Here is a 27124-nt window from a genome sequence, read left to right as displayed (position 1 = left end):
GTTAATATCTGCTTTCTTTCTGTTTTAACATGTTCTATCTACACTTCTGTTCAAATGTAATAATCACTTATTCTTCTTTCGTTTGATACTTTACATTAGTTTTGGATGATACCACACATGTGGGTATCAATCCAATACCAAGTAGTTACAGGATCGTACATTGGTCATATTCAAAGTCATCATGTGTCCTGGAACATATTTCCTGACTTTATAAACATAATGTAAATAAATAAAAAACGAAATAAGATGTTGTGATGCTAACAAATATCGATATAATCATAGTAGTATCAACTAGATACTCTCCTGAACTTGGTATCATTACAGTGGATAATAGGTGTAGATCCACCAATGGCGTTTGTTTACATTGTGACGCCGGTGAGCTACGGTGTGTAGTGAAGCATGTTTAGCTATTCCTCGTCCTGTAGGGATGATACTTGTAAGAAACTTACTTATTTGTCGCCAGGAGATGAGGATTAGTGATTTAGAAGTACCTGGACGTTAGCCGCTAGCTAGCTAGCCATGTCTTAAAGCACCTCTTCCTGAGGGCGTTTCAGTGTTATAACTTCACCTTTATCGGAAGTTTTTAAGCCAAAATGCGTCCGTTCTCCCTTTTCTGTCTACACACTGTGTCTGCTTATAAGTACTCCGTGATTGTGCACTGCCGAACATGCTCGTCTGCTCGTAAATCAGCAATGACACGACGTGACGAGGGCGGGGTGGTGGGTTACCGGTACTTTTTAGAGGCGATATAGTACCGATTATGATTCATTAGTATCGCGGTACTATACTAATACTCTCTTTCTCTCTCTCTCTCTCTCTCTCTCTCTCTCTCTCTCTCTCTCTCTCTCTCTCTCTCTCTCTCTCTCTCTCTCTCTCTCTCTCTCTCTCTCTCTCTCTCTCTCTCTCTCTCTCTCTCTCTCTCTCTCATCTCTCTCTCTCTCTCTCTCTCTCTCTCCTCTCTCTCTCTCTCTCTCTCTCTCTCTCTCTCTCTCTCTCTCTATATATATATATATATATATATATATATATATATATATATATATATATATATATATATGCTGTATATATATATGCTGTATATATACAGTCGCGATCAAAAGTTTACATACACTTGTAAAGATTGCGACTGTGTATATATATATATATATATATACATATATATATACAGTATATACACAGTACATACAATTTGAGAAAATCTGCTGGGTCAAAAGTATACATACAGCAATGTTAATATTTGGTTACATGTCCCTTGGCAAGTTTCACTGCAATAAGGCGCTTTTGGTAGCCATCCACAAGCTTCTGGTTGAATTTTTGACCACTCCTCTTGACAAAATTGGTGCAGTTCAGCTAAACTTGTTGGTTTTCTGACATGGACTTGTTTCTTCAGCATTGTCCACACGTTTAAGTCAGGACTTTGGGAAGGCCATACTAAAACCTTCATTCTCGCCTGATTTAGCCATTCCTTTACCACTTTTGACGTGTGTTTGGGGTCATTGTCCTGTTGGAACACCCAACTGCGCCCAAGACACAACTTCTAGGTTGTCGTGAAGAATGTGGAGGTAATCCTCCTTATTCATTGTCCCATTTACTCTCTGTAAAGCACCAGTTCCATTGGCAGCAAAACAGGCCCAGAGCATAATACTACCACCACCATGCTTGACAGTAGGTATGGTGTTCCTGGCATTAAAGGCCTCACCTTTTCTCCTCCAAACATATTGCTGCTCAATGTTTGTTTCATCTGACATCACATGGACAAAGATAAGACCTTCTGGAGGAAAGTTCTGTGGTCAGATGGAACAAAAATGGAGCTGTGTGGCCGTACGTCCGTGATTACAAAATACAAAATATTACAGTTGCATCAACATGCGATTCTTTGTCATTCTGGTGACAAAATGTGTCAAAATTGTTGAAAATGTATCTTTTTTTTGGGAGTGAATGAGCTCATCTTTACAAATATGTCAAGATGTGCAGATTATAAACATATTTAAAAGCGAGTGCACATACACAAGGAATCATGTTTTTTTGGCTGATGGCAAGTTGCTGCTTCTGAAAAGCGACACGGTTGTGAAGACTCTCATGAAGAAGGTTTTGACGGTAGTGGTGGAAGGATTCATCTCAACGTGTGTGTGTGTGTGTGTGTGTGTGTTGCCTCATCAGGAAGCTGTGAAGGAGAACCACAAGAAGAGGGAGATGGAGGAGAAGATCAAGAGAGCCAGGCTGGCGAAGGAAAAAGCCGAGCGCGAGAAGCAGGAGCGTCAGCAGAAGAAGAAGCAGCTGATTGACATGAACAAAGGTGCGTCGCTTCGCCACAAAGACGCGCGAGCAGGGCATGCTGGGAGTTTGGGAGCGGAGCCGGGGCGGGCGCAGAAGCGGGCCCGCGTGGAGTCGTGCTTCAGATGTGGTGTCGGCCGTGTTAAAATCACACTTACTATTCTCCAACTGTTATAGAAACTCCACCAGTGCCCGTATGCCACATACAGTAAATAACAGGCATATTGACTGTCACATGGTGGCGCTGATAGTTTGTTCTAAAAAAAAAAAAAATATTATAATTTTGCCATGGCAATAAGTGAAAAAAAACATGCAAAAAAATCCCAAACTTTTAGGTTTTTAGTAAATTTAGGATCCAAACCGTTCCAACTCCAAAATATTCAGTCTGTTTAGGAATCGTGTTCTCTATTCCAACAATTTAACCAAATTACCAGGGGCCGTACTTATCAAGCTTCTTAGAATTACTCCTAAGAAGTCTGCTAAGAGTTGACTTAAGAGTAAATAAATTATTCGCTGAAAGCTGCACTTAAAAGTTAGTTATCAAGCGTCTTACTCACACTTTCAGCGAATTGTAGGACTGAATCTTGAGTGTCACACTCAGAGCTGAATTACGACATTACTATGTGCCGTAAACGGAATTTTAGGTGACGTCATTTCTGTGTCCATAGAAATGACCAATCACGGAAGGGAATCCGTTGTCTAAGAATAAAGAAATATCTTGGAAATATTTAAGTGGACAATGGGAGTGTATATTTTGACAATAAACTACAAAATAATACAAAACAAACTAGTCCCCGCCGGCACTCACGCTACCGCTCCCTCTCTTCTCTCGCCCACACACTCACTGACGTCACTCACCTCACGGCCACACATATACGCTACTGTCATAACATTTTCTTTCCAATTCATTAATTAGGCAACTAATTTGAAACTGGTGTGGGTGGCTCTATATATACTAGCCCACTGCAGACACATGCAGAAATCAACAAGGAATCGAAAAGTATTAAATCTGTGACAAAAATAATATCCGCTCTGTCTAAACCAGGGGTCACCAACCTTTTTGAAACCAAGGGCTACTTCTTGGGTACTGATTAATGCGAAGGGCTACCAGTTAGATACACACTTAAATAAATTGCCAGAAGTAGCCAATTTGCTCAATTTACCTTTAACTCTGTTATTATTAATAATTAATGATATTTATCTTTGTGGAAACACTGATCATCTTAATGATTTCTCACAATAAATATATATAGAAACAGATAAATATCAATATGCAACACTTTATTTTTATATTTTCTCTAAGTGCACATTTTTCAAATTGAACATTTTCAAATGATCACTGAAATCACAATATCCCATTTTAACTAGCTAGCCACTAACATTTTTTAACAAATCATGAATTACTTTGCACCATGTTTGTACAAATAATAACTCATGTAAAATACAAAAGTAAACTCTCAAATTTTTAAATCATGTCACACTTTGAACTGGACACCAAATCTGTTATCTGTTTCTTTGTCAGTTAGTGGGAAGCCTGGCATTGCATGCTGTTAACTAGTGTGTTGTACTCTGGTGTGTAACTTGACACTGCAACTCTGAGTGAGTCTTGCAGATGTGCATCAGTGAGGCGTGTTCTGTGTTTGTTATTGATGAAGTTCATGTCAGAAAAGGCTGATTCACAAGGATAAGATTTTTCCTCATTGTTTGCGGAACCTTCTTAATCTTTTGGACATATTTTCACAGCAATCTGGCCTTAAGCTTAATTATGATAAATGTAAAATGTTAAGGATCGGAAATCTAAAAAGAACGTCCTTTCGAATGGAATGCAAAGTGTTTTGTTTATAAATTATATGCAATCTGTTGTGTTCCCTAATTTTTTTCTGTGTACATGAATGAAGGTGTGTGTTGCTGAGTCCGACTTGGACATTATCTGGACTGGGCCTGGTTTAAAAAACCCTTTAAAAAAATCTAATTTCATTGACGACCTGGTCTGTTGAAGATAAGGCCCTTTTTTAAAAAATAAAATAAAATAAGATAAATAAATAAAAAACATTTTCTTGGATAAAAAAGAAAGTAAAACAATATAAAAATAATTACATAAAAAATAGTAATTAATGAAAATGTTAGTGGAACAGCAGCCTATACAATCATGTGTGCTTCAGGGACTGTGTCCCTTGCAGATGTGTTGTCTATGTTGTGGGAACCAGAATATTGGTAGCAGAAAGAAATAACCCCTTTTGTGTGGATGAGTGTGCATGGGGGAGGTTGTTTGGGTTGATGCACTGATTGAACGTGTATCTTGTGTTTTTTCTATGTAGATTTAATTTAAAAAAAAAAAAAAAAAAAAAAAAAAAAATTTTTTTTTTAAATTTTTTTTTTTTTTTTTTTTTTTTTTTTTTTAGAACAGGCTCGCGGGCGACTCATCTGGTCCTTACGGGCGACCTGGTGCCCGCGGGCACCGCGTTGGTGACCCCTGGTCTAAACGATACCGTTTGATCAGCTGCTCGTCATCAAAAAAAAAAAAACATTGTTCCGTTCCCTGAACGTTCGCGCACGTCTCTCTCGCCTCAGTGCCATCCCCTGCTGGCAACTCCTAACCACTTAAGACACCTCTGAAGGTCTCTTAAATATCGTGGAGAGTAGGAGTGATTCTTAGACTTAAGAACGTTGATAAAAAGCTTTTATTCTTAAGTTTGAGAGTAGGACTAAATTTCGCAAATTCTCAGGACTTAAGTGTAAAATGGCACTCTAAGAAGCTTGATAAGTACGGCCCCAGATTTCCAAGAATTTCCGGGACATTTTTCCCATTCAAAATGAATTGTCTAATATTCAAACTTCCACCATTTCCACATTTTTCAACCGATTCAAACCATTCCACCTTCAACATATGTGATCTGTGCTGGCAAAATGAGTCACAATGAGGAAATTTAAAAAACGGAGTTATTGTTATTTACACATTCTCCATCTAAAGACCTTCAAAATGATATGTGGTTTGTTGGAATCGGACAGAAAATGACCGAGTTACATCCGATTGAAGTCGACCAAGTTTGAGGGTCCGTTTTGAGAAAAACCAGCTTAAAGTTTACTGTTCCAGAACAGAATGTTCCAAAACAAAACTCCATAGCAACCATACCTTAAAAGTCCTTGTAGCAACACCAAAATTGGTACAATTAAAGTCAAATCCCATGTCTAAAGGAAAAATATATATTCAACTCTATTGAAAACGGTCATGTACAAAAATTTCAACACTGTTATGTCACAGTTTTTTTGTTCACTGGTCAGTTTGTCAGCTGGTCAGCTGTCCGTAATATTCCTGACCAGCAGCACTAAGAAGATTCGCCGACTGCAGTGAATTTAGCGCACTTGCAACCGCCTGTGTACCCTCTCCACCTTCTAAATCCATTACGGAATGTCAAACAGTCTAACTTATCCACAAAAATAATAATTAAATGTTCGAAAATCACCTTTTTTCACCAAATATTCCGCTCGAATTACTGTGTTGTTTTTCATCAGGGCGCTGCCATGATACCACAATGCACCGCGCGGGGTGATTCAACCAATGAGGGTACGCCTCACAGCGACCGGTTAGCAACAAGCCGGATTTGTTTACATCGGGACAGGTTTAAAAACTCGAATTGTATTGGTTCAGAATGGCGTCATCGGGAATTCCATGCTCATTTTTAGAAAGTAGGTCAACTTGGCGTCACAATGATAGCAAATATGGCTAGGGGGATTCCCCCTTATTGCCGCGAGTGAGCGTTGAAAACACTTGATTTTCTCAAGGAATTTTAACACAAAGGACTCATTTCTGAAGACATACCTCGTACAAAACCTTCAAATAAAGGTGATTTAAGATGTTTTCTTGCTATTTCGATGATTGGGATCGCTAGTTTGTGGCTTTATGGACTCATTTTTGTGAAAATCTCAATTTCAACTAAGATACATTTTTTTCACTTATTTGCCTGTTGCTCAAAATTAGCCTGTGCGTATTCTGACTCATTTTGCCAGCACGGGTCACATATTTCACTCATTCTGGACATTCAATGTCAATGTTAAAAAAATTCCAGGATTTTCCAGAATTCCTGGTTTTCCAAAGCCCTATTTCCACCCTTTTTGCTATCGACTACTCCTTCCACATTTTTCAACCCACTTCAACCGTTCCACCGTCAAAACATTCCTCTTAATCAAACAAAGTTGTTTTTGGAACTGGAAAAATTCCCGGTTTTCCCCAAATGTCAGGAATTCCATAACATTTTTCAATTAAAAGTGTTACTAGTTCAAAATTTCTCGACCGATTTAAAAAAATTCCAACACCAACCATTTCAACTCATTCAGACCATTGATTTTTTTTTTTTGAGAATTTTCCCAAAAAAATCCCTCTTTGGCCGAAATTCCCAAATTTCCATGAAATTCCCATTTAAAAAATTGGACATTTTTCAATGTTCCACAACTCCCACATTTTTAAACCGATCCAAACCGTTCCAACTCCAAAATATTCAGTCTGTTCAGGAATTGTGTTCTCTATTCCAACAATTTAACACAATTACCAGATTTCCAAGAATTCCAGGTTTTCCGGGACATTTTTCCCATTCAAAATGAATTGTCCATTATTCAAACTTCCACCATTTCCACATTTTTCAACCGATTCAAACCATTCCACCTTCAACATATTTCACTCATTCTGGACATTCAATGTATCATGTTCCAAGTTTTAAAAAATTCCAGGATTTTACAGAATTCCTGGTTTTCCAAAGCCCTATTTCCACCCTTTTTGCTGTCGACTACTCCTTCCACATTTTTCAACCCACTTCAACCGTTCCACCTTCAAAACATTCTTCTTAATCAGGACAAAAAACAAAAAAAAATTTCAAACTGGAAAAATTCCCGGTTTTCCCCAAATTTCAGAAATTCCATAGCATTTGTCAATTAAAAATGTTACTAGTTCAAAATTTCTTGACCGATTAAAAAAATGCCAACACCAACCATTTCAAATCATTCAGACCATTCATATATATATATTTTTATAGCATTTTCCAAAAAGTTCCCTCTTTTGACAAAATTCCCAAATTTCCATTAAATTCCCATTTAAAAAATGGGACATTTTTCAAAGTTCCACAACTCCCACTTGTTTAATCCGATCTAAACCGTTCCAACTCCAAAATATTCAGTCTGTTCAGGAATTGTGTCCTCTATTCCAACAACGTTAACAAAACTACCAGATTTCCAAGAATTCCAGGTTTTCCGGGACATTTTTCCCATTCAAAATGAATTGTCCATTATTCAAACTTCCACCATTTCCACATTTTTCAACCGATTCAAACCATTCCACCTTCAACATATTTCACTCATTCTGGACATTAAATGTATCATTTTCCAAGTTAAAAAAAAATCCAGGATTTTCCAGAATTCCTGGTTTTCCAAAGCCCTATTTCCACCCTTTTTGCTGTCGACTACTCCTTCCACATTTTTCAACTCACTTCAATTGTTCCACCTTCAAAACATTAATCTTAATCAGGACAAAAAACAAAGTTGTTTTTCGAACTGGAAAAATTCCCGGTTTTCCCCAAATTTCAGAAATTCCATAACATTTTTCAATTAAAAATGTTACTAGTTCAAAATTTCTCGACCGATTAAAAAAATTCCAACACCAACCATTTCAAATAATTCAGACCATTCATATATATATATATTTTTTAGCATTTTCCAAAAAATTCCCTCTTTTGACAAAATTCCCAAATTTCCATGAAATTCCATTTAAAAAATGGGACATTTTTCAAAGTTCCACAACTCCCACTTGTTTAATCCGATCTAAACCGTTCCAACTAAACATTTTCAGTCTGTTCAGGAATTGTGTTCTCTATTCCAACAGCATTAACAACATTACCAGATTTCCAAGAATCCCAGGTTTTCCGGGACATTTTTCCCATTCAAAATGAATTGTCCAGTATTCAAACTGCCACCATTTCCACATTTTTCAACCGATTCAAATCATTCCACCTTCAAAATATTTCACTCATTCTGGACATTCAATGTCTCATTTTCCAAGTTCCAAAAAATTCCAGGATTTTCCAGAATTCCAGGTTTTCCAAAGCCCTATTTCCACCCTTTTTGCTGTCGACTACTCCTTCCACATTTTTCAACCCACTTCAACCGTTCCGCCGTCAAAACATTCCTCTTAATCAGGACAAAAAACAAAGTTGTTTTTGGAACTGGAAAAATTCTCGGTTTTCCCCAAATTTCAGGAATTCCATAACATTTTTCAATTAAAAGTGTTACTAGTTCAAAATTTCTCGACCGATTTAAAAAAATTCCAACACCAACCATTTCAACTCATTCAGACCATTGATTTTTTTTTTTTGAGAATTTTCCCAAAAAAATCCCTCTTTGGCCGAAATTCCCAAATTTCCATGAAATTCCCATTTAAAAAATGGGACATTTTTCAATGTTCCACAACTCCCACATTTTTAAACCGATCCAAACCGTTCCAACTCCAAAATATTCAGTCTGTTCAGGAATTGTGTTCTCTATTCCAACAATTTAACACAATTACCAGATTTCCAAGAATTCCAGGTTTTCCGGGACATTTTTCCCATTCAAAATGAATTGTCCATTATTCAAACTTCCACCATTTCCACATTTTTCAACCGATTCAAACCATTCCACCTTCAACATATTTCACTCATTCTGGACATTCAATGTATCATGTTCCAAGTTTTAAAAAAATTCCAGGATTTTACAGAATTCCTGGTTTTCCAAAGCCCTATTTCCACCCTTTTTGCTGTCGACTACTCCTTCCACATTTTTCAACCCACTTCAACCGTTCCACCGTCAAAACATTCTTCTTAATCAGGACAAAAAACAAAAAAAAATTTCAAACTGGAAAAATTCCCGGTTTTCCCCAAATTTCAGAAATCCCATAGCATTTGTCAATTAAAAATGTTACTAGTTCAAAATTTCTTGACCGATTAAAAAAATTCCAACACCAACCATTTCAAATCATTCAGACCATTCATATATATATATATTTTTATAGCATTTTCCAAAAAATTCCCTCTTTTGACAAAATTCCCAAATTTCCATTAAATTCCCATTTAAAAAATGGGACATTTTTCAAAGTTCCACAACTCCCACTTGTTTAATCCGATCTAAACCGTTCCAACTCCAAAATATTCAGTCTGTTCAGGAATTGTGTCCTCTATTCCAACAACGTTAACAAAACTACCAGATTTCCAAGAATTCCAGGTTTTCCGGGACATTTTTCCCATTCAAAATGAATTGTCCATTATTCAAACTTCCACCATTTCCACATTTTTCAACCGATTCAAACCATTCCACCTTCAACATATTTCACTCATTCTGGACATTAAATGTATCATTTTCCAAGTTAAAAAAAATCCAGGATTCTCCAGAATTCCTGGTTTTCCAAAGCCCTATTTCCACCCTTTTTGCTGTCGACTACTCTTTCCACATTTTTCAACTCACTTCAATTGTTCCACCTTCAAAACATTCATCTTAATCAGGACAAAAAACAAAGTTGTTTTTCGAACTGGAAAAATTCCCGGTTTTCCCCAAATTTCAGAAATTCCATAACATTTTTCAATTAAAAATGTTACTAGTTCAAAATTTCTCGACCGGTTAAAAAAATTCCAACACCAACCATTTCAAATCATTCAGACCATTCATATATATATATATTTTTTTAGCATTTTCCAAAAAGTTCCCTCTTTTGACAAAATTCCCAAATTTCCATGAAATTCCCATTTAAAAAATGGGACATTTTTCAAAGTTCCACAACTCCCACTTGTTTAATCCGATCTAAACCATTCCAACTAAAAATTTTCAGTCTGTTCAGGAATTGTGTTCTCTATTCCAACAACGTTAACAACATTACCAGATTTCCAAGAATTCCAGGTTTTCCGGGACATTTTTCCTATTCAAAATGAATTGTCCATTATTCAAACTTCCACCATTTCCACATTTTTCAACCGATTCAAACCATTCCACCTTCAACATATTTCACTCATTCTGGACATTCAATGTATCATTTTCCAAGTTCAAAAAAATTCCAGGATTTTCCAGAATTCCTGGTTTTCCAAAGCCATATTTCCACCCTTTTTGCTGTCGACTACTCCTTCCACATTTTTCAACCCACTTCAACCGTTCCACCGTCAAAACATTCCTCTTAATCAGAACAAAAAACAAAGTTGTTCTTGGAACTGAAAAAATTCCCGGTTTTCCCAAAATTTCAGGAATTCCATAATACCATTTCTCTATTATAAATGTTACTAGTTCAAAATTTCTCAACCGATTTGAAAAATTCCAACACCAGTCATTTCAACTCATTCATACTATTCATATTTTCTTAGCATTTCCCAATAAAATTCCCTTTTTTGCCAAAATTCCCAAATTTCCATGAAGTTCCCAAATTTCCATGAAATTCCCATTTTTTAAATGGGACATTTTTCAAAGTTCCACAACTCCCACATTTTTAATTCGATCCAAACCGTTCCACTTCCAAAATATTCAGTCTGTTCAGGAATTGTGTTCTCTTATCCAACAATTTCACAAAATTACCAGATTTCCAAGAATTCCTAGTTTTCAGGGACATTTTCCCCATTCAAAATGAATTGTCCATTTTTTAAACGTCCACAATTCGCACATTTCTCAACTTATTCAAACCATTCCAACATCAACATATTCCACTCATACCATACCATACCAACTTTATTTATAAAGCCCTTTAAAAACAACCACAGTTGAAGAACAAAGGGCTGTACACCACAACGACTACTTCTTGTCGGGATCCCCAGCAAGAACATTCAGAAGCTGCAGTACATACAAAAAAGTGCGGCTAGGGTCCTGATGAGAGTGCGGAAACATGACCACATCACACAAACTCTCAAATCCTTTTACTGGCTTCCTGTTCCACTCAGGATTGAATTCAAAATCTCCTTACTAACTCACCAGTGCCTCCATGGAAATGCCCCCATCTACCTTAAAGAACTGCTCAACCCCCAATCCTCCACACGACACCTCCGCTCCAAACAGGCTAACCTCCACCAACCTCCAAGGACAAAGCTACGAACTATGGGAGATCGGGCTTTCTGCTCCGCTGCTCCCAGTCTGTGGAACGCTCTCCCTGACCCCCTGAGGGCACCTCAGACTGTGGATGCTTTTAAAAAAGGCTTAAAAACCCATCTTTTTAAAAAAGTATTTTTATAGATTTGTATAGATATGCATGCTGGTTCTAGCTATTGGGCTGTTTCTAGTTTTATATTGTATTTATTTTTATTATCTTTTATTATTATTATTATTATTATTATTACTATTTTATTTTTATTTATTTATTTTAACACTGTGGCACTTTGAGGTTGTTTGCTCAACGTAAAGTGCTTTTTACAAATAAAATATATTATTATTATTATTATTACAAAGAAATAGAGGCAAAGGACAGACTAAAAAATAACACTTAAAACAGAAGTAAAATACACATTGAAAAAGCAAATACAAATTACCCTAAGAACAATTTGTTAGATAAAAAGCAGTTAAAAAGTTAAAAACAGTTAAAAAAAAAGTTAAAAACAGTTTAAAGTCTCATGCATCCAACACTTTCCCAAGTTCCAAACCAAATTCAGTTTTTCCTGGAAAAATTTAACTTTTCTGCATTGAAACCATTCCGACATTCAAACTATTCTTAATACATTCTGTCAGCATTCCAGTTCAACTTCAGCATGGGAGCATTCACACGCAATTCCTTCAGGAATTGCCTCTTCCAGTTTGACTTTAATGTTTTATTGTCATGTGCGATGCGGAGTGTTGCGTTTGACCAGATGTTCCTCCAAGTGGGATGTAAAACGCTGGTCAGTCCCAAGTTCCTTAGATGACATATAAACTGATCTCAAAGATACCACCAAGCACAGTATAGGTATTTTGTAATTTATTGTCAAATATTTGAGAATAGAGACCAACCTCGAACAACACATACAAATGCGTAGCCCAAGTTGATCTAGCATTCCAAGGGAAAAAGCAACTCTTTTCACACAAAGAAAGCCCCCCCCCCACCTCTCAACACTGATAAGAAGAGAGACTTGGGGGTTGTGTTCACATTCCTGATGGTTTACGACCCTGTCTAAACAGGCAATCTGAAGACAAAGAGAAACTAGTATACAGAGTATACATGGAAAAATATGAGCTGATTCAAACATGATTATGAATAAAGAAATAACTCTTAAACATATGCATTATCCACAGGAGCTAAAACATGGCTCCAGTCCAAGATGGCACTATATTTGCGTCGAGTCACCCCGCAATTACTCCCGGGCGCACCCCCGGAACCACACCCGGCCCCCGAGGCAACGCCAGCAAACTCGCTATTGATCCGCGTGAGTTGCTCCGACATGACAAATAAGAGCAGCAGAGCGGGGACGTCGGCGTCTCGCTCCACCAATGACATTGAGAGGGAATTTCAAGCCTGAAGGCTCTTTGCGAGCAGTCAGTCTGCTCTTTTGTCTTTTTTTTCTTCTTTTTTTTTTGTGTGGATTTCCCACAATTCACCAGCTACTAAATGTCAGCGGCGGCCAATGACCTCACAGCCATGTGGGGAAATGTGACAAGACAGTCTTCAGCGTGCCACAAATCCTGCGAGATAATTGATGCATGCAACACTCTCTTCTTCCCTGAGCAGCGACCTCTTTGAAAGCTTCACTTTTAATAATCCAACATGGCTGTGCTGAAGGCACCCCCCCCCCCAACCCCCTCATTGGGGCTAACCAGATGGAGAAGGCCCTAGCGAAGGAGGTATAATATAAAATATTCCTGCCAGAGCAGATTTGGATCTGACTTTGTGGATGCCATAATATGACTCCCATGAATAACACATGAGGTTGACATGGGCAACGTTGCCTGCAGGAGATAGCGAGCGAGGATTGTCCTCCACACTTAAAGAATAAAAAAAGGAACCTACCTTGCTGCGGTGCCGTGATCATTGCGACCTTGCCACTTGAGGAATATACACTATTTTTTTTTTTTTTTAAATAAGACAGGCTGTCACTTTTTCGTGTCTGCATACCAAACATAATTGGGTAAAGTACAAACCCCTAAACCAGTGAAGTTGGCACGTTGTGTGAATGGTAAATAAAAACAGAATACAATGATTTTCTAATCCTTTTCAACTTATATTCAATTGAATAGACTGCAAAGACAAGATATTTAACATTCGAACTGGGAAACTCATTTTTTTGTGGCAAACAATCATTAACTTAGAATTTAATGGCAGCAACACATTGCAAAAAAGTTGGCACAGGGGCATTTTTACCACTGTGTTACATGGCCTTTCCTTTTAACAACACTCAGTAAACGTTTGGGAACTGAGGAAACCAATTTTTGAAGCTTTTCAGGTGGAATTATTTCTCCCTTGTGGTAATTTAGGCTTCATATTGCACCACACATTTTCAATGGGAGAGAGGTCTGGACTACAGGCAGGCCAGTCTAGTACCCGCACTCTTTTACTACGAAGCCACACTGTTGTAACACATGGTCTGGCATTGTCTTGCTGAAATAAGCAGGGGCGTCCATGATAACGTTGCTTGGATGGCAACATATAATGCTCCAAAACCTGTATGTACCTTTCAGCATTAACGGTGCCTTCACAGATGTGTAAGTTACCCATGTCTTGGGCACTAATACACCCCCATACCATCACAAATGCTGGCTTTTGAACTTTGCACCCTAGAACAATCCGGATGATTATTTTCCTCTTTGTTCCGGAGGACACGACGTCCACAGTTTCCAAAAACAATTTGAAATGTGGACTCGTCAGACCACAGAACACATTTCCACTTTGCATCAGTCCATCTTAGATGAATTTGGGCCCAGCAAAGCCGGCTGCGTTTCTGGGTGTTGTTGATAAATGGCTTTGACTTTGCATAGTAGAGTTTTAACTTGCACTTGCAGATGTAGCGACAAACTATAGTTACTGACAGTGGTTTTCAGAAGTGTTTCTGAGCCCATGTGGTGATATCCTTTACACACTGATGTCGCTTTTTTGATGCAGTACTGCCTGAGGGATCGAAGGTCACGGGCATTCAATGTTAGTTTTTGGCCTTGCAGTGATTTCTCCAGATGATTATATTTCGGACCTTAAATGGTGAAATCCCTAAATTCCTTGCAATAGCACTTTTTTTTGGTCCATGGCATTATAAGTGTGACCAGTAGATGAGATAAGAGATACGCGTGGACTGCAGGTTGACGCCCCCTGTTCAGTAAATGATGCTAGCAAGCACCTGTAAGCAAGCAATCCCAAAACTTAGATTTTTCATAGAGAATATAGAACATTACACACGGCGCTCAAAAATCTAAATGTTTTAGTACGACTTGGATAAGCTATGAAGCCGGACCCTTTGATGGATTGTCGGAGCATTACGGCTACCATAGTCAGACGTACTGTGCTTCAACATATGGGTATTATTATGGTTTGTGTATAAGAACCACAAAATACCATCTATTAGGAGACATTATTGGGTTTACAATATAATGCAAAACCAACTTTTCTTACCTTTTGGTACCTGCTGATGTGTATTTGGGATCTGCATAAGTCCTGAATATGTGGGCGCATCCGCCATCGTAGTCAATATGCTCCTTCTTTTTCTCTATCCTTTTGTTGTGGGGCATTCATCCTCAGCTGTTGCCAATTCTAATATGAAGTAGCGTACGGTTCTAACTTATTGATGTCAGTAGCCTCGTTATGGAAGAGCTAAAAACTACCGGTACAACAAACTACCATGAACTGATTAACGTGGACCCCGACTTAAACAAGTTGAAAAACGTATTCGGGTGTTACCATTTAGTGGTCAATTTTACGGAATATGTACTGTACTGTGCAATATACTAATAAAAGTTTCAATCAATCAATCAAAAGATAATGGAGAGAAAACACTGTCAAAGTGGAGGCACGTTAATAAGAGTGCATCCTGAAAATATGGTCAGAAAGTGGCATGAAGATCCATACAACATGTTGACCAAAGAACCACCATTACATGTTATGTAGACCACAAGGAAGCGTTTAAAATTGAGAAACAAATCACAATATGACCCCTTTAATGCGCCTTTTGTATGAAAATAGACCTGAATAGAACCGATCTTTGGCAGGGCTCCTTACAATCCGGTGCGCCCTATGGTCCGAAAAATACGTTAATTGGTGCTGGCCCCCTCAAAATAGCACATGTTTAACATTAAACATGTCTTTTGAAAAGAAAAACAAACTTTTAGATGAGAAATATACAAAACAAATAATACAATAGAAGGTACTACAAAAAATTATAGTCGTTTTATGAAGTAATGTAACAATAATGTACCTTGGTGAGTAGACTTCCATGGTATCTCCTTCCAGTTCCTTCTTCCTCAAACACACCACCAGCAGCTTCTCCATATTTTCATGGATACATGTCCACTGTTGAGGTATTATTCGATGAATATCATACACTTATTTTCCTGATAGAAGCTCAGTTATGCCCATAAGCTAATGCTAGCGAGTAAGACCAGATGTTTTAGGCGAATCTTACGGGGTTCACCGCGATATTTCCCACGCCAACTGATGGCGGAGATGCTCGGAACTCTAAATTTTGCCTGCAACTAAAACCACAACAATTAGCCGGGAGACAACTCTTATCTCAAAAACACTCTTAAATTGAGGTACCGCTGTACATTTATAATACCATCCATCCATCCATTTTCTACTGCTTGTCTCTTTTGGGGTCGCGGGGGGTGCTGGAGCCTATCTCAGCTGCATTCGGGCAGAAGGCGGGGTACACCCTGGACAAGTCACCACCTCATCGCAGGGCCAACACAGATAGACAGACAACATTCACACTCACGTTCACACACTAGGGCCAATTTAGTAATGCCATGTATAGTTTAAATCAAAGTGTTTAGAATGAGGTTTTTTGCAGTTTCTTTCAGTAGGGGGCGCTAATGTAGGCCTTTTAGGGATGTAAAGCTTCAACCTCCAAAACAATTTGAGGCGATTTAGTAACCTGCAGTGAAGTTATTAATGGCGAAGGCCAGATGCTTTTATATGAGCCTTTTTTATTGTTTAATGACAACGAAAATGATAGCTAATCAATATTTTTCATTGGTAAAAAAAAAATAGACATTTATTTTGTATTTAATTTGTTTTAGGAAAAATGTAAAAAAAATTTTTATTTTCCCACATTTTTATTTTAAATCCTAGAACGCCACTTGTGATTCATCCTACTGTTAAATTATTTTTTTTTGTTTCAGTTATAACAGGGGTGTACGTCATTTTTATTATTTAGAAAAATATTTTGAAAAACAAGCACATTAATAATAATGATACAAAATCAAGGGTATTTAGATCAGGGGTGTCAAACGTGCGGCCCGCGAACAGGTTTTATCCGGCCCGCGGGATGAGTTTGCTGAGTATAAAAACTAGCTGAAATTTTTGAATGAAAGAAACTGCTGTTCTAAATCTACTAGATGTCGCAATAGCAATTATTTGTATCTTTGTAGATGATGCTACAAATGTAAAAAATAAAATAAACCACATGATATTAGTGCACCAGTCGAGGAAAATGAGCAAATTACATAAAAAGCATCCTGTAATTAGATGATTTTTGTATTTTTTTTTTTTATCTTGATAGATTGAAAATGAACACCAATGATTTGACTGATGAACATTATCACATAATTTATTGAGAAAGTATAAATAACGACAAATAAAGGTAGAATACTATTAACCGCAACATGTAAGTGTAAAAAAAAAACCAACAACAACATTATGATTTGTACATTTTCACAATGTGCTTCTATTTTTAAACAAAGAAAACAATCTGAAGTTGTCTTTATTTTTAAGTTATCGTGCCGTGATTTTTACCAGTCCGGCCCACTTAGGAGTAGATTTTTCTCCATGTGGCCCCCGATCTAAAAATGAGTCCGACACCCCTGAGTTATAACATAATCAATTAACCAATACGTTGTTAAGAAAAAGCCAAAACAACAATTGTCCTTTTTTGCAGCCGCCCTTTCGAAAAAAAATTGACTTTATTCTGTAATTTTTATTTAAAATCCTAGAACGCCACTTGTGATTCATCCTGCTGTTAATTAGTCATCATTTTATTTTTCAGTTACAACAATCAATTAACCAATAAATTGTTAGGAATGATGTCAATCCATTGTATACCAATAATTGATTTTCTAAAAACTCGAAGCAAACACTAACATTTTGTACAATTTGAACACAAATATAAAGTGCTATATAACAAAAAAACGTTATATTTATCAAAAAAAGCCAAAATAACAATTGTCCTCTTTTTCAGCCGCCCTTTCGACACGCACACACACTGTCACTAGCCCTGTGGTGTCCCCTCAGTTCACCCAACTTTAGCAGCCGGTTCGCTATAATGACTGATTAAAAAAAAAAAAATCCACTTTATTCTGTAATTTTTATTTAAAATCTTAGAACGCCACTTGTGATTCATCCTCCCGTTAAATAATCATCTTTTTTTTTTTCCAGTTATAACACAATCAATTAACCAATAAATTGTTAAGAATGATGTCAATCCATTGTACACCAATAATTGATTTTCTATAAAATTTAAGCAAACACTACTTTGTTTTAACCAGCAGAGGCACTGTTGATACACTCTCAGCTAGGACGAGTTGAATGGAAACAGGAGTCCAGAACATTTGGCAAGAGATGTAAAAAAAAAAAAAAAAGATTAATTTATTATTAATTTTAGAGTTTTCCTCTTATGTAATGGCCATCTTGTACTTAAATATGTTCTGGATGGATGGCATATTTACAAAGTTATTTTGGTGAACAGATGGTGTCAACATATGGCCTCAGTATAAAAGGATTTAAACCACTTTCCACTTGCGTGCCTGTAATTCAACTTCCTGCATGAAAACACCTTTCCAGAGATCATCCAATTGTGTTTAATGCATTTTCAAGAGGCTGTTTTTGGTTTTTGTAATTTTTTTGGGGGGAGGATAGAAGCGATGGGTTTTTACGCCATTTCACAAATTGCAACCAAATCCTCTTCACTTGCGAGCGATTAATGAAATGCATAATTAAGGAGGGTTTAATTCATTTGGCTTTAGCAGGAGCTTTCAGCTGCGGGCGGGGGGGTGGGTGGGGGTGGGGGAGATTTTTGCCCGACTAATGGAAAAATATGTGTTATTTTCCCCTCATTTCCCAGTCGAAGCAATGTGAGAATAAGTTCACGTCATGCACTTTTTTTTATTCTTCATCTTAAACGAGCATGACTGATAGACGAGACAAGTGTGGCACACTAAACACATTCCCCCTGTAAATGACTACAAGTCCTAATGTTGGAAATTGCTTATGAAGTCATTAGCCAGTCATCCCATTTGTTTTAATTCTCACTAAGTGGATTTCTACATTCTCCTGAACTGACCAGATGTTCAACAATTACTCCGAGATGGTTTATTTTTTCAATTATTTTTCTTTTTTTTTTTTTCCTTGCATGAAACACAAACCTTTATTTATTTATTTATTTATTTATGTATTTATTTTTAAATAGCAGCAGCATATGAAAGCATGTCAGAAGGAGCATTTGTCAAAAGCCCGAGCCTGGTGGAGCCCGTGGGCCGTCCTTCTTTAAGGCCTCCTGTGAGAAGCAGCACGCCCTTCTGGCTGCACGCTCTGCGAACGCTGGCGAGGTCAGCGCCCCCGTCTAGGGCGAGTGTCTGCACCCGCGTGTCAACTTTGTACCTCAGTCCAATCCACTAAGCTTTGAAGAGCGCCGCGGAGACGGAAACGCTTTTGATCGCAAATGCGGGCTGGCATGAGGCGCGCAGGCATAAACAAACGTGCGGGATAAATACGTTTTTTTTTGGGAACATTTTCTGGACTCTCTTGACAGGTAACAGTCGTTGCCATGGCGGCAAATACATTACATTTTTGTAAAGTGGAACCTTAATTCACCAATGTAAATTAGAAAGTTTGTATAGTATAACCAAGTTCCCCATAAGAAACAATGTAAACATGATTAATGGCTTCTAGCCTCGACCTAACTCCATATTTTACTAACATTTTGTACAAATTGAACACAAATATAAAGTGCTATGTATCAAACAAACTTTATATTTATCAAAAAAAGCCAAAACAACCATTGTCCTCTTTCTCAGCCGCCCTTTTGACACGCACACACACTGCCACTAGCCCTGTGGTGTACTCACAGTTTACACAACTTTAGCAGCCAATTTTGCTAGCATATTTACAAAGTTATTTTCATGAACAGATGGTGTCAACATATGGCCTCAGTATAAAATTATTTAAACCACATTCCACTTGTGGGGCTGGAATTCAACTTACTGCATAAAAACACCTTTCCAGAGATCAACTTGTCTGTATACTATAACCAAGTTCCCCATAAGAAACAATGTAAACATGAATAATGGCTTCCAGTCTCGACCTAAGTCCATATTTTAGTAACATTTTGTACAAATTGAACACAAATATAAAGTGCTATGTATCAAACAAACTTTATATTTATCAAAAAAAGCCAAAACAACCATTGTCCTCTTTCGCAGCCGCCCTTTTGACACGCACACACACTGCCACTAGCCCTGTGGTGTACTCAGTTTACACAACTTTAGCAGCCAATTTAGCTAGCATATTTACAAAGTTATTTTCGTGAACAGATGGTGTCAACATATGGCCTCAGTATAAAATTATTTAAACCACATTCCACTTGTGGGGCTAGAATTCAACTTACTGCATAAAAACACCTTTCCAGAGATCAACTTGTCTGTATACTATAACCAAGTTCCCCATAAGAAACAATGTAAACATGAATAATGGCTTCCAGTCTCGACCTAAGTCCATATTTTAGTAACTTTATATTTATCAAAAAAAGCCAAAACAACAATTGTCCTCTTTTGCGGGCGCCTTTTCGACACGCACACACACTGTCACTAGCCCTGTGGTATACTCACAGTTTACACAACTTTAGCAGCCAATTTCGCTAGCATATTTATAAAGTTATTTTCGTGAACAGATGGTGTCAACATATGGCCTCAGTATAAATTAATTTAAACCACTTTCCACTTGCGTGGCTGTAATTCAACTTACTGCATAAAAACAACTTTCCAGAGATCAACTTGTTTGTAAATTAGAAAGTTTGTATACTATAACCAAGTTCCCCATAAGAAACAATGTAAACATGAATAATGGCTTCCAGCCTCGACATAAGTCCATATTTTAGTAAAATGTTGTACAATTTGAACACACATATAAAGTGTTATATATCAAATAAACTTTATATTTATCAAAAAAAGCCAAAACAACAATTGTCCTTTTTCTCAGCCACCCTTTAGACACGCACACACACTGTCACTAGCCCTGTGGTGTACTCACAGTTTACACAACTTTAGCAGCCAGTTCGCTACAATGACAAAAAAAAAAAAAAATCCACTTTCATTTTTATTTAAAATTCTAGAACGCCACTTGTGATGATTCAGATTTATATTGCACCAATCACCCCCCCCCCCCGGATGACCGGTGCAATGGACGCCAAGTGGATCTAGTTAATAGTATGAGAGTCCAGTCCATAGTGGGGCCAGCAGAGAATCATCTTGAGTGGAGACAAGTCAGCAGCGCAGAGATGTCATCAACTGATGCACAGATTAGTGGTCCACCCCGAGTCCCGACTTTGAACAGCTAGCGCCTCATCTCTGGTCACCTAAAAACCTTTCCACGCAGGAGAGGGGGGCAGAGCAGAAAAGAGACGGCAGATCAACTGGTCTAAAAAGGGGTTTATTTAAAGGCTAGCGTATACAAATGAGTTTTAGGATGGGACTTAAATGTTTCTACTGAGGTAGCATCTCTAACTGTTACCGGGAGGGCATTCCAGAGTACTGGAATTGTATATAATATCTAGTATATAGAAAACGCTTTATAGCCCGCAGACCTTTTTTCGGGCTCTGGGAATCACTAATAAGCCAGGGTTGTACTTTTCGGAACTCCTTCTTGAGGAATGGTCAGATCAGTACTAGAGATGTCCGATAATATCGGACTGCCGATATTATCGGCCGATAAATGCTTTAAAATGTAATATTGGAAATTATCGGTATCGGTTTCAAAAAGTAAAATGTATGACTTTTTAAAATGCCGCTGTACGAAGTGGTACACGGACGTAGGGAGAAGTACAGAGCAGTTGCGTCTCCCAGTCATACTTGCCAACGCCCACGATTTTCCCGGGAGACTCCCGAATTTCAGTGCCCCTCCCGAAAATCTCCCGGGGCAACCATTTCTCCCGATTTCCACCCAGACAACAATATTGGGGGTCGTGCCTTAAAGGCACTGCCTTTACGTGCCGGCCTGATCACATAATATCTACGGCTTTTCACACACACAAGTGAATGCAAGTCATACTTGGTCAACAGCCATACAGGTCACACTGAGGGTGGCCGTATAAACAACTTTAACATTATTACAAATATGTGTCACACTGTGAACCCACACCAAACAAGAATGACAAACACATTTCGGGAGAACATCCGCAACGGAACACAACATAAACACAACAGAACAAATACCCAGAACCCCTTGCAGCACTAACTCTTCCGGGACGCTACAATATACACCCCCGCTACCAACTCAACCCCGCCCACCTCAACCTCCTCATGCTCTCTCAGGGAGAGCATGTCCCAAATTCCAAGCTGCTGTTTTGAGGCATGTTAAAAAAAAATAATGCACTTTGTGACTTCAATAATAAATATGGCAGTGCCATGTTGGCATTTTTTTCCATAACTTGAGTTGATTTGTTTTGGAAAACCTTGTTACATTGTTTAATGCAGGGGTGTCCAAACTTTTTGCACTGAGGGCCGCACACGGAAAAATTTAAGCATGCGGGGGCCATTTTGATATTTTTCATTTTCAAACCATAACAAAATATATGGATTATCTTTATTTTAACCTTTAGGGCTCCCGGGGACCATAAAGGGTCTCAGTCATTAAAATGTTAAAAATAAGTCAAATTATTATTATTTTTTTTAATTTAACGACGCTTACAGTAAATCTCTATATCAACTTCAGGTTGATTTTCTGTCAAAGACAACTTTATAGCAAAACTGGAAATATGCAGTATTTAGTAATTAGAGCGCTAAAAGATCAATAATGCAGGACACCATTGATTTTAATTCTTTAATATTTTTGAGAAATCAGTGAAAATATAATAAAATCCCACTACATATGTTTGGGATTCAAAAGGTCCCCCACTCATAAAGTGAAACATTTTTATTAGTTTTTTTTTACTTGCAACACTTAAGTTACGAGATCAACTTCAGATATGTCTGTCGATTTTAAGTTTGAACTATTATTTTGTTTGTTTTTATGCTCTTTTGTCAAAGAAATCTTTGATGTTTTTATATGGCAAACACACAATATATGCAATATGTTTTCCACATGAAACATTTTTATTAGTTTTTTTTTACTTGCAACACTTAAGTTACGAGATCAACTTCAGATATATCTGTCGATTTTACGTTTGAACTATTATTTTGTTTGTTTTTATGCTCTTTTGTCAAAGAAATCTTTGATGTTTTTATATGGCAACCACACAATATATGCAATATGTTTTCCACATGAAACATTTTAAAGTGACATTTTTGAAGTAATTGGAGCCTTGAATAGGTCAATAATTCATTATAACATAGATTTTTTGTCTTTTTTGAGCAATGGCAAAAAAAAAGAAAAAGAAAGCAAGAAAAAAGAAAAAAAAACAGCCTGCATGGCAGCTTTGTGTCAACATTGCAACTTTTTCTTGTTAGATTTCACCTCATTTCACTTTTTTAAATGTTTTTTTTTAATTTTTGCAATACTATCAATTTTGCAATTTTTGCAGAATGTGTGGCGGGCCGCAAATGGCCCCCGGGCCGCACTTTTGACATCCCTGGTTTAATGCATCCAGCGGGGCATCACAACAAAATTAGGCATACTAATGTGTTAATTCCACAACTGTATATATCGGTATCAGTTGATATCGGAATCGGTAATTAAGAATTGGACAATATCGGAATCTCGGATATCAGCAAAAAAGCCATTATCGTACATCTCTAATCAGTACCAATATTTCACCACGTATTTTAGACATTTGGCCGAGTCTAAATTGGAAAGGTTTCTTAATGAACGTAGGCAGAGCATTGAATCGAATATTGACAATTGGGTCACATCACTATGAGGTCATTGTGCAAATTGAATTGCAACAAAAAGCTGTGAGTATAAATGTAGCCATATAACCATCAAAACGCACGAGTCTCTGCAGATGCAGATTTCGTTTTGTTTTTTTTGCCAAGCCAATTGTTGTTTGTCTACCATTGAACGGGAGCCCGTCCAACTAAACCTGCAGCAACAGCTTGCAGACAACAGTAGAATTGTTTGGTGGGCATATCACACTGCCTCTGCCACCATTTCAAATTAATGCACCTTTGTTCGCACGACAGCTGGAAGCAAGTCATCCGTTATCGTTTCAAAACCCGACTCTTATCCAAACTTCCTCAGAGGACACCTGGACCTCGGCAACCTCGGAACTTATTTTTCCATAATGCCCCATTTTCAATACATGGTTATACTCCAGTGTGCGCTCTTTATCTCTTCCCTTTATTCCTCCCTTACCAGTGATCGACATATTCCAATTCAGCGAGGCCTGCTCGAATGAGGACTCTGTGTCCCTGAGAGTCTCTGCAGAGAGAAAGACAGCGACGATGTTTCTATTTATGCATCTTGCTTGTCAACATTTCGCACGCTGAGCGTCAAGTAGTGTATGTTTGCAAAGATACAACCCTGTTACTTGCTCTGATTCTGGTTTTATTTACTTGAGACGTTACAGTAAATGCATTTATGGTCAGATTTCTCTCTTTCTTTGAATAGCACAGAGGTCGGCAACCCAAAATGTTGAAAGTGCCATATTGGACCAAAAATACAAAAAAAAAATACATAATATAAAGGGGCCGCAGTTTCAAGAGTCAAAGGTCTCAGGTAACAACGAAATGTGGACGATTTGTCAGAAAGTACCTCCACTTAGAGACCGTGTTTACTTAATTGCAAAGTATCAATCAATCAATCAATCAATGTTTATTTATATAGCCCTAAATCACAAGTGTCTCAAAGGGCTGCACAAGCCACAACGACATCCTCGGCTCAGATCCCACATCACAAAGTAAACATGTTGGCTTTCACACTGCACTGTCAACAAATTCATTATCCGTTTCCAGCGTGTGCAGCTGGACAGATAGTTAACAGCATGAAGAAACAGAAGCTATTTTCCTGCCTCAGTTGTATTTCTTTACACTTTTTCCTTTATTTAAACTTCATTAACACTGAAAATATAAACATAAAATAAACATTACAAAAGTATAACGCCCATTGTGTATTTTATATGAATAAAATAGAATACTTTTAAACAATAAATAACGGATGTTTACGCATATAGAAATTAAACAACATGCACATCATACATCCGGCTCAACACAATTAAAGTTAAAGTACCACTGATAAGTCAAACATACACTAGTTGTGATGAAATTACCCTTTGCATTTGACCCATCCCCTTGTTCCACCCCCTGGGAGGTGAGGGGAGCAGTAAGCAGCAATGGTGGCCGTGCCCGGGAATCATTTTTGGTGATTTAACCCCCAATTCCAACCCTTGAGGCTGAGTACCAAGCAGGGAGGTAATGGGTCCCATTTTTATAGTCTTTGGTATGACTCAGCCGGGGTTTGGACTCACGACCTTCCGATCTCAGGGCGGACACTCTAACCACAAAGCCACTGAATAGGTTCTTTAAAGTAAATTAATTAAACCTAAGGTGCAGCGTTATCGGCCTTTACTGGTCAAATTTAGCGCTGCATCTACAGTATTAAAAGAGCTTAGATCGCCAGAGTTACTCAGACAAATAACACGACCACGGATACAAAAGACATCACAAAGTCCACAATTCCAATACAAAACAAACTAAATATCTCAAAGCACAGTATTTTTAATATTCACAATATATTTAGATTTTTGTTCGGGGTCAATCTGCATACATGAGCAACCCTATTTTGAATGGTTTCATCAAGCCTATTTGCGTAAAAGTTCGGGCGGGCCGAAGAAAAAGCTTTGGCGGGCCGGATGTGGCCGTACTACAAAAAGGTTTCCAAGTGTCGGCTTCTCTTGCTCATTAATTCCCGCTTACGTGCGAGCTTGACTGTACACGTTACACCCGAGGCTGTTGAGCCTAAGTGTTAATCACTAATTGACATGAACACATCACACTTCCAATTAGGCGTCCGCAGTGTGTTTAAGTGACCTTTAAGGTTGTGTAACTGTATGAGATGCAGCTCGCTGCCAAACAATGTCACGCTACTCATATGTTAATATGAAACACTGAAAAGTAGTTATGGTAATGATAGTTTTCATTTCTTGTAGATGATGATGCAGAGTGAGATCGGAACCTTGTAACCCACTGTTGCGGAGTTTAACGCCTCCAGCAGAGTCATACAACCCATGGCAAAAAAAAAAAAAAAATGGAATCACCAGGCTTGGAGGATGTTCATTCAGTGGTTTAGTATTGTAAAAAAAAACTAAACAGCTAATAGACATGACACAAAACTATAATAGGGTTGTACGGTATACTGGTGTTAGTATAGTACCGCGATGCTAATGAATCATATTCCGTACTATACCGCCTCTGAAAAGTACCGGTCGGCCAAACCAACCGCGCCCCCGTCGTCGTCACGTTGTATTATTGCTGGTTTACGAGCAGACGGGCATGTTCGGCAGCGCACAATCACGGAGTACTTACAAGCAGACACAGTGTGTAGACAGAAAAGGGAGAACGGACGCATTTTGGCTTAAAAACTAAACATAAAGGTGAAGTTATAACACTGAAACACCCTGAGGAAGAGGTGCTTTAAGACATGGCTAGATGATAACGATTCTTGCCATCGAGCGAAAACTGTGAAAACGGAAAATGGTGGATGACAAGACTCCAACCTGCAAAAGCTGATCTGACAACAGCAATCAATTAAAGTTAGAGCAAGATTGATGAGGAGTTCTGTCACTCGTCAAGTTCACTCCTCAGGGACTGCAAACTGTTATAAAAGCCAGAGGTGATGCAACAAAGTACTACTGTTTTTTGTTTTTCATGATCCCATAATTTTAATTCTGCTTGATCTAAAAATGAATATTTTTTGTTTGCAAATGTAAATTTACATGTAAATATTATAACACATTATTTTAATGAATAAAATATATAAATATATTTTTGGTTATGGTTAAGGCTGTTTAAGTTGTAACAATGGCCCCTAAAATTAGGTGTTGTTTGAATCCGTAATGGGATAATTTTATGGTGTTACAAGTAAAATAATGTAATAATTATCTATACAAAATAAAAAAATAAAAAACATATAAATAACAAACAAATAAAACATGCAGTACCATTTTGAAATCAATAATGGTATTAGATTATATTAATTATAGTGAAATAATGTTAAGTTAATGAAATTATCTACAAAAAAAAATAAAAAAAAATATATATATATATATATATATATATATATATATAATATATGTATCTAAAAAACAAACAAATAAATAAAACATGCAGTACCATTTTGAAATCAATAACGGTATTAGATTATTTTAATTATAGTGAAATAATGTTAAATTAATGAAATTATCTCCAAAATATAAATAACAAAAAAATAAAACATGCAGTACCATTATGAAATCAATAATGGTATTAGAATATTAATTATAGTGAAATGATGTTAAATTAATTAAATTATCTATAAAATAAATAACTACAGAATATAAATAACAAACAAATA

General features: G+C 37.4%; 1 protein-coding gene across 2 annotated transcripts in view; it reads left to right on the top strand.

The window, feature by feature from the left end:
• Positions 1 to 2169: 2169 nt before the first annotated feature.
• Positions 2170 to 27124, top strand: part of LOC133644854 (protein diaphanous homolog 2-like) — a 201164-nt gene continuing 176209 nt past the window's right edge. For both annotated transcript variants that reach the window (XM_062039601.1, XM_062039600.1), the window contains exon 1: positions 2170 to 2296. In XM_062039601.1, the coding sequence (XP_061895585.1) occupies positions 2194 to 2296 (103 nt within the window). In that variant the 5' untranslated portion in view covers positions 2170 to 2193. The remainder of the gene's footprint in view (positions 2297 to 27124) is intronic.

Source organism: Entelurus aequoreus, linkage group LG28 (assembly GCF_033978785.1).
Source record: "Entelurus aequoreus isolate RoL-2023_Sb linkage group LG28, RoL_Eaeq_v1.1, whole genome shotgun sequence".
In the NCBI taxonomy this organism is placed as follows: domain Eukaryota; kingdom Metazoa; phylum Chordata; class Actinopteri; order Syngnathiformes; family Syngnathidae; genus Entelurus; species Entelurus aequoreus.
The sequence above is the reverse complement of the archived record's forward strand: the minus strand, read 5'-3'. Positions and strand labels throughout refer to the sequence as shown.